Consider the following 8,509-nt stretch of genomic DNA (forward strand, 5'->3'; position numbering starts at 1 on the left):
CATCATAGAAAGATTTGAGTGCTGGCATTTCAAATGTTAACCCTTTGAGAGATTTCCCTGGATTCGCTCTGATCAAGGGCAAACGGCCGAAACGTCAGGTTTCAAATCTCCAGATACAGAGTCCTAAAGTGTGATGTCATAAATATTTGAATTTTTGAAATTATGGGATTTGTTAGTATACTCGATCGGAAAGAGCATGATGAAAAATGCCTACTTGCCAAAAATCAACATCTTATTGCAATTTGGGGGCGAGATATTAGCTCTGTTATGCCCCGATGACTCCATACAAATCCTTCTACATTGTAATTTCGTCTCAGTTCATAACATTAGGAACTGAGACAACATTAGAAGGATTTGTATGGAGTCATCGGGGCATAACAGAGCTAACAAGATGTTGATTTTTGGCAAGTAGGCATTTTTCATCATGCTCTTTCCGAGTGTACTAACAAATCCCATAATTTTATAAATTTCGTTTTTGTGACGTCATCACTTTAGGACTCTATGGTGGTCAAATTACCCTCAAATCTGTTGATAAAAACAAATATTCGTCTCTACTGCCCACTGACACAGCACCACAATTTCTTTAGTACCTAATCCCCGCATCCATTTGTTGTAGGTGCCCTGGCACAATTTGATTTTCTTCAACTACAGAAGGCTCCCACCAGTTTATACATCAGCTAACTCAACCTCTCTCGCCTGTATCTTGAACTTCCACTTTCTTACCAAAAGTTTTGTTCATCTTGAAAGTTCAAGACAGTGGAAGCCTACTGTAATGTTTTAAACGCTGTTCAACAAACAGACATTTGCCATAGTGACCAATAGGCCATTTCCTAGTTGCTGTAAACCTCACTATGAAAGCGAGGCTATTAGTGCAAAACTTTTCACATGAAAATTAGCTTTGTTTGCATATGAATGAAAACTAATTTTCATAACAAAAACTTTGCAATTAGCCTCCCTTTCATAAGGAGGTTCAAAGCAACTCGGAAATGGTTTATTGTGTGAAATTGCAGCTGCCAGATGACTATACATGGGTGACTTACAAATTGTTATTTTTTGTTTACACAACAGCAACATTAACTACCTTGTCATGTGAATACTTTGACATCCAAAATGTTGACAACTAGTTTTTAAAAAAAGGAATGCTAGAACACAGCTGAATTCCTTATGAAATTACTTCACTAAGCACTCAATCATAATTATACTTATTCCCTTTTTCGCACTATAAAAAGTTTACTTTAAATTCACTAATCAACTGAGAAGTTATGTGGTATAGAGGTGACGGGGAGCTCGCGCACATGACATACCTGTGGACTTGGGGTTTCAGGACCATAAGGAGCCATACTTTTGAAACGAAAATTTGGCTCCCCTAATTTTAAGCCGGTATTGAAGCTTGGTTGCTTTGGGTGGTATGCCATGGACTGAGGGGTTGATTTGGCTGTGAACGTGGGCAACACCACAGGATCGCGTGGTGTTGATCTTGGCTTTCTTGACACAGATTTCCTGTCGGGCTTGGGATCATGTGTCTTCTTATGGGAGCGAAGCTGACTGGCCTGTGTAAAGGTCTTGTCGCAGTGGTTGCACTTATATGGCTTTTCACCAGTATGGAGGCGTACGTGCTGGTTTAATTGGCTGGCTTGCTTAAAGGAGCGACTGCACTGTGAGCAGTGATAGGGTTTCTCACCAGTGTGAAGTCTCATGTGTTGTTTCAGCTGGCATGCTTGCTTGAACGATTTGCGGCAGACTTCGCAGGGGAATGGTCGCTCATCTGTGTGGGTACGCAGATGCTGATTCAAATGACAGGGCTGCTTGAAGCCCTTGTTACACTGAGGACATTTGTATGGGCGGTGTTCAGCATGGTTGAGTAGATGTTTCTCCAGTTCTTCTTCGGTCCTGTAAACTCTTTCACACATTCTGCAATCATAGGCTCCTCCTCTTGACCCTGGAACTATAAAAGGTAAAGGAAATGGTTGCCATGATCAACACTTCCAAATAATTTACAATTATAATATTATTAACAAGTGCGCGTTGGATATGAGATGATAGATAGCCAACGAGGCACGTAGCTCCGAGTTGGCTATAATCATCTCATATCCAACAAGAGCAAGTGGAATAAACAATCAAGAAATACTGCTAGATCTTACTGATTTCGCTCTGCAAGAATAACCAGCAGGCAATTTAATGGTCGCTATTTCTCGGCCATGGTATAATGGCTCATATACCATGGCTGCTAAGCCAATCAAATCCCTCGAATTGCATTACACAATGATTCAGTTTTTAATAATAATTGTTATACTAACATTATTTAAAGGGTGAGGTTCCTTCCTGTCCCCATATGATATACATGTACCTTATTGAACTGCTTCATAATCAGGCAAGTGAATATAGGAAAATATTGATACCAACAACATCTTTCAATAATTATCTCAACCCTCTAAGATTTTTTTCTGTAACAATAATTTATGATAATAATTTTCCTTCCTACATGCACAACCAGTAATATGTGGTAACATGTACTTTGTAGCACAGTGGTGAGATAACTAATATTCATTTTCACCAATGCGACCTGTCAATTTGATTCTCAGAGTTGACGCCATATGTGGGTTAAGGTTTGTCTTCTGCTCAAAGGGTTTTTCTCCTGGTTCTCTGGCTTTCTCCCTTATTTCTCCCCCAAATTAGAAAATGACCTCCAACTTTCACGCAACCTTCAGATCAGTCAATTTAAATCCATTATATACAACTATTATGTAGACCCAGAGGACCCACGATCCTGGAAAAGCTATCTGTCCGTCATGTAATGTTTCACTTAAGGTAGGGCTCTACCTGAGTTTGTGTGGAATGGGAAGAGGTTTTAAGAATGGATAGAAGAAAGAAAATGATTTTTTGAACACTAACAGACAGTCGATAACAACGCAAGAGCACCTCAGGTTGCTAGTGGACTAACTTGGTATCCGTCTATTAATTATTAACTACAAATTCTAATTTTAAAACTTCACTAAATCTTCAACATTTCTTATTTCTTTTAATTTTACCAATCCTTCAAGAAAAATTATTTCCTTCCAAATATACCTAAAAATCACCCAAAAATTTATAAAACACCCCAAATCATTGATTTGTGTTATGAATGGAGGGTTTTTGTAGTTTGAAATGCAAACAAGATATTTCCATTTGACCGATTTTAAGTGGCGTGAAAACGGCTTTCAGGTGAACCCCCACCTTAAGACGAACATTTTCAAGAAAATCCTTGATGTAATTGACATCAACCTAAAAGATGTCAAGAAATCCACGCGTTCAAGACTTCTGCCAGAGTTGTGAACGAAAAAAGTGATTTTACGACGTTACAGGACGAAAATGAGCTTCGCACCAAAACGAGGCTGTGCCTTGTGCACGTCTAAGAAAATGTGTCCCATATGGGAGGGAAAGACGCTGTCGCGTCCTATATATAATGTTTTCAGCATCATCAGGTTTTCGGAGCTCCCTTGGCGGGTGGACCGGTCAGGGTGGGACTCTGCAGAGACTCTGCGCCCAGTAACTCTACCCCAATGAGGGGGGTAGGGGGGAGCAGAGACGGGGGAGCATTTTGCTCAAATTATTTTAAATTTTTTTTTATTGTTATATTAACATGTTAAAAGGCGCGTTTTAACTTGTATCTACTTCAGATGGATGTATCTGCCACTGTAAATTCGATTTAAATGTTAAGAAAGCTATGTTCTTGTCCCCCTTTAAGGTGGGGCTCTACCTGAATTTGTGTGGAATTGGAAGAGGTTTTAAGAATGGATAGAAGAAAGAAAATGATTTTTTGAACACTAACAGACAGTCGATAACCATGCAAGAGCACCCCAGGTTGCTAGTGGACTAACTTGGTATCCGTCTATTAATTATTAACTACAAATTCTAATTTTAAAACTTCACTAAATCTTCAACATTTCTTAATTTTCTTTTAATTTTACCAATCCTTCAAGAAAAATTATTTCCTTCCAAATATACCTAAAAATCACCCAAAAATTCATAAAACACCCCAAATCATTGATTTGCGTTATGAATGGAGGGTTTTTGTATTGCTTGAAATGCAAACAAGATATTTCCATTTGACCGATTTTAAGCGGCGTGAAACAGGCTTTCAGGTGAACCCCCACCTTAATGTGTCAGTCCATCTTTGTTATTGTTTTTAATCGCCATATGTAGCCTCATCAGTTTCCTTTGTTGTTGTTGTTTTTTAATATTTTTAAACTCTGGGACCACTAGCTGTACTGTAATTGGCTTACCGCTGTTGTGGTATCCCTGCCTAATTAAGCATTTATTATACTTATTCCTTACATTTCTGTATCATGTAATAGGCGAAGCTAATAAAATAAAATAAAATAAAATAAAATAAAATAAATTGCGGCCTCAAACAAAATCAAAACCAACTGTATCTAAAGCCGCCGTTACACGTTGAAACTTTTAGCTGAAACTTGTGTGCAACGGCGAACAAGACCAGTTTCACGAAGTGGTGTTGTGGTGGTGAAACTCTTGTTTTTTCACCACTGCGACCGTTGCGAGCCGTTGCAGAAGTAGAAAGCGGTTCTACTTTTCGTGAAATTTGTCTCGCAACGGAAGTTCGAAAAAGTTTCACGAAACCAACCATGTTACACAGTGCAACGCCTGCTAAAACTTGTTTCGCAGCGCTGTTGCACACAAGTTTCAGCTAAAAGTTTCAACGTGTAACGGCGGCTTAAGGCCTGGTTCATACATCGAACTTCTGCCGTGTCGAATTCAGAAATGCGACTGTTGATTCAGACGTCGCACTTGTGCCGCACTTAATTCAGAGTCAATACTGCAGTGTCTGTCGGTCAGCAGAAAATATGATAAAGCTGGAGTATCCAATATGGCGGACGAATATACGCGTGACCGAAATATTCTCCTTACTGTGCATTTCTTCATCAATGCCATCATCAGAGCTGCAATAGCTCTCCTGCCGTACTTCCTTGTAGTTTCCTGCGAAGATTTTCTCTTCTTTAGATGAGCTTTCTTCTTCGATGGAATCGCGCGGGTGCCTGCACGGTCAGCCTTTAGTTACGCATGCTCAATACATTGACATAATTTATGTAAATGCAGGATTTTGATTCAACACGGCAGAAATGCGACGTTTGAATCGGTGCTGCATTTCTGCCGGATAATGTGACAAGACCAGTCGAACGTACGGCAGAAATTTGGCAGCTGATTCAGATGTTGAATTTCTGTCGAATTTAATTAGTTTAATTGAATTTGACACGGCAGAAATTCGACGTATGAACAGGGCCTAAGTTGCTGGCCCATGTTCTCTGTACTTGGCACTAGTTACATGTCTTTGCTCTAAAGTTCTGTCACTTAAAGTGTTGTTTGCATCTGGTATGATTGGTTAATAAGGGTGATGACTTCGGTTTTGGCTTTAAGATGCCCAATGTATTTAGGGCAGAGCACTACTTGGGGACACTTTCCAGATCAAATTGGAATTTGGAGATGTTGGTTTTTGTGGAGAGGGGAAAACCAGAGTACCTGGAGAAAAACCTCTTAGAAGCAAGGACGAGAACCAAAAACAAACTCAACCCACATGTGACACTGAGTCTCGGTATTGAACCCGGGCCTGCATTGGCTGAAGATGAGTGCTCTCACCACGTACTGCGCCATCCCTGCTCCCGTTACAACACACAACACAAAACAAACACTACCTTGGTTACTTTTTGTTCTCTTAGGAATCACACCATCGCTGTGTTCCTTCTTGTTGGTGTAAGAAGCTGAAGAATGAGGTGGTACTATTTCACAGCTTCTGTTGTGTAGTGGTGGGAAATTAGGAGATACACCATGAACAAAGGGTGGCCGATGGTCACAAGTACAGGACGGTCCAAAATGACATTCTGGATAATCCATCCTACCAGAAAGAGAACAAAAGAACATTTGCTTAAAACCTTCTAAGATTATGTTATAAAGGCCGATTTAGACAGTCCAACTTTCGCTTACAACTGTTCACATGCAATTTCTGTAGCATGCACTGTTTGAATCATGCAAACAATATACATTTGCCATTCAACATTCTACGCCTACTATTGACCCAAGATTTTAATACATGCTTCAAAATTCTATGACATTTTACGCGTTGTGCACAACAGGTGGTAGTTCGTTTTGCATGAAATAAATTCCTATTGTATGCTTGTCTTCAACATGTCGTATACAACAATGTCGTGCCGTCTTATTAATTTTCTTCATTTTTTCCATCTTGTGCTGTAAATGTTGTGTATATGGCAAAATAAATATTGTATTGTATTGTCTAAATCAGCCTTAACCTGGCCTTGGTTAAATTTGCAGACAGAGGTTCAGTCCTATTCACGTGGACCAAAGGTGATCCACATGCCCAGAAATGATAACTTGGTTTCTGTACAAGTAGGAAATTAAACTACAATCCTGGCCATTAATAGCACAATCCACAGTAAGTGTGACCTAAAATGATAAATCAAAGTTCATGAACAGGATTTGTCATCATGAATTATGTAAAAATCCTAAGTGTTGTAAGAGATCTGCTTTAAAGTTGAAGCAATGAAGAATTTTGAACTTTACAATTTTTTACAAAGAAATGTACAGCCAGCGGGCTACCTCTGCCTGCAAGCCATTCATTTCTTAGTAAAAATCACAAGTTTTTGGCTTCTATTAACATTGCTTCGAGTTTAAATCAGATTTAGACTGCTAAATAAAATTTATTTCTGAACTTGTTATTTTCAACTTTAAAGATCAATGTTTCAAAATGTCACACTAACCATGTATTGTGCTATTGGTGCAGAAACAATTCACTATTTTTGTTACGTCCTATGCATGAAATTTGAAATAGCCATAAGCACTTCACAAATTTATTTTCCCCACACCCCCAATACAGCAGTGAACTAAATTTTTGAGACATGTTTGGGTCCTAATTTTCAGCCTACATTGTTCCTGAAAACAAAAAAGGGGGTGAGGAGAGAAAACACATGTGTTTTTAACCCTTTAAGCCCTAACAGTGATCAGCATTAAATTTCTCCTTGTAATATCAATGCTTCTTCAACCCCTGAGGTCATGAGAATTAAGGATATGATCACCTAACATGAATTTTCTTGATATTTTAATAACTTCTCTCCAGTACTTTTATAAGAAAATTATGGGGACAAGATAGGATAATTTGTTCTTTGATAAACCCTGGTGGACGAATGTAAATCACAGATCACTTGCCTGGTTCTGAATTTTATCTTGTGGTTGTTTACTTATAATTTTATTTACAATTAACTTTGCAAAATGAAAAAACAGTGTTTTTACAACATGGATATGTGTCAAAAGACTGTGAAAATTGGAACATTTTGGCAATAATCTGTAAACTGTATAAATTGTAATTACAATGAAAATTTAGTATAAGATAAAAATTCTTATAACACAAATAATTATTTATTGTTCAATGTAGCCAGACCTTCTACAAGAGAAATTCAAAGGGATGGCATTCTAGTTAAGAAAAGACAAATGTAAATCTTCTGAGGTGCATTTGCATTCACTTTAAAGCCTCAAATTCCACCATTTCCTGAAGATTAAAATGATCCAGGCAATGGTCAGAAATTGCAGCAAAATGCACAATGCCTAACCATGGGCAGAGTCGTTGTTTTGCTTTTCTATTGAAATATTCTAATTAAATATTCTGTTATACGTTCTCAATCAAGTCACCATTAACGGATTTGTTATCAATTTGCCGTTATTACTTGGGTCTGTAGATGTTGCTAGATTTATTTTTGTCTTGCTCCAAATTCAAAACAGGCCCAATATAGGTTACGTACACTGTAGGTCACGTTTTTGTTTTGTTAATGTTTTTGCCTAAAAGCATAATTTCCGACATCTGTAACTACAAATTTATTGTTGTTGATAATAATATTCGAAATAGTATTGAAAAATTGAATTGGAGGTCCAGGAATCATTTGAACTAGCTACCTAAATCTTCCTGGAATTATTTTTCGGTTAAAAAAAACTGTTTTCCAAAATTATCAACAACCAGACAAACCTGTCTGGGTTTTTCAATCAGACCAGACGAATTTTCAGACATCGCTCGGTATTCAAAAAGCAAAACAGTTTTAGGAGCCGAAAAAGCAAAATAATTCCGTTTGCCATCAGCGACTTAAAAGAAACACAGATCCTGGCCATGGGCATCGAAAAAAAGGAACAAAATACACAAGACAGATAACAATAAGCCAATTTGTAATTTCAGACATGCGGGAATGACATGTCGGCGGACTGCTACCATTTAAATTTTGTTCGCAAATCTGGATAATAATGTAACGCAACAACAGCAATGCAAGTATAAGATCCAAGTAAGACGTCAACTGATCGAGAACGCTATCAAATCTGGCCTTACCTTGTACATTACTTGCTTTAAAAGGTCCAAGTTTCAACGACGGTAAAATTTGCACAGAGACAAAGCTTGTGCTCTCTGTCAGCTCCCAAACGAATGCCAGGATGGCTTGGTAACCTCGCTCTCCAAGCGCAAGCT

General features: G+C 38.3%; 1 protein-coding gene across 1 annotated transcript; it reads right to left on the reverse strand.

The window, feature by feature from the left end:
• Positions 1–935: 935 nt before the first annotated feature.
• Positions 936–8,493, reverse strand: LOC146479611 (uncharacterized). The gene is made up of 3 exons (XM_085110490.1): positions 8,375–8,493; positions 5,688–5,887; positions 936–1,945 (listed from the first exon to the last, which is right to left on the reverse strand). The coding sequence occupies exons 2-3, from the start codon at positions 5,884–5,886 to the stop codon at positions 1,245–1,247; spliced, it is 900 nt and encodes a 299-aa protein (XP_084966616.1). The 5' UTR covers position 5,887; positions 8,375–8,493; the 3' UTR covers positions 936–1,244.
• Between the last annotated feature and the right edge of the window lie 16 nt (positions 8,494–8,509).

The sequence above is a fragment of the Pavona decussata genome, unplaced genomic scaffold (genome assembly GCF_977016875.1).
Source record: "Pavona decussata unplaced genomic scaffold, jaPavDecu1.1 SCAFFOLD_58, whole genome shotgun sequence".
NCBI classification, from domain to species: domain Eukaryota; kingdom Metazoa; phylum Cnidaria; class Anthozoa; order Scleractinia; family Agariciidae; genus Pavona; species Pavona decussata.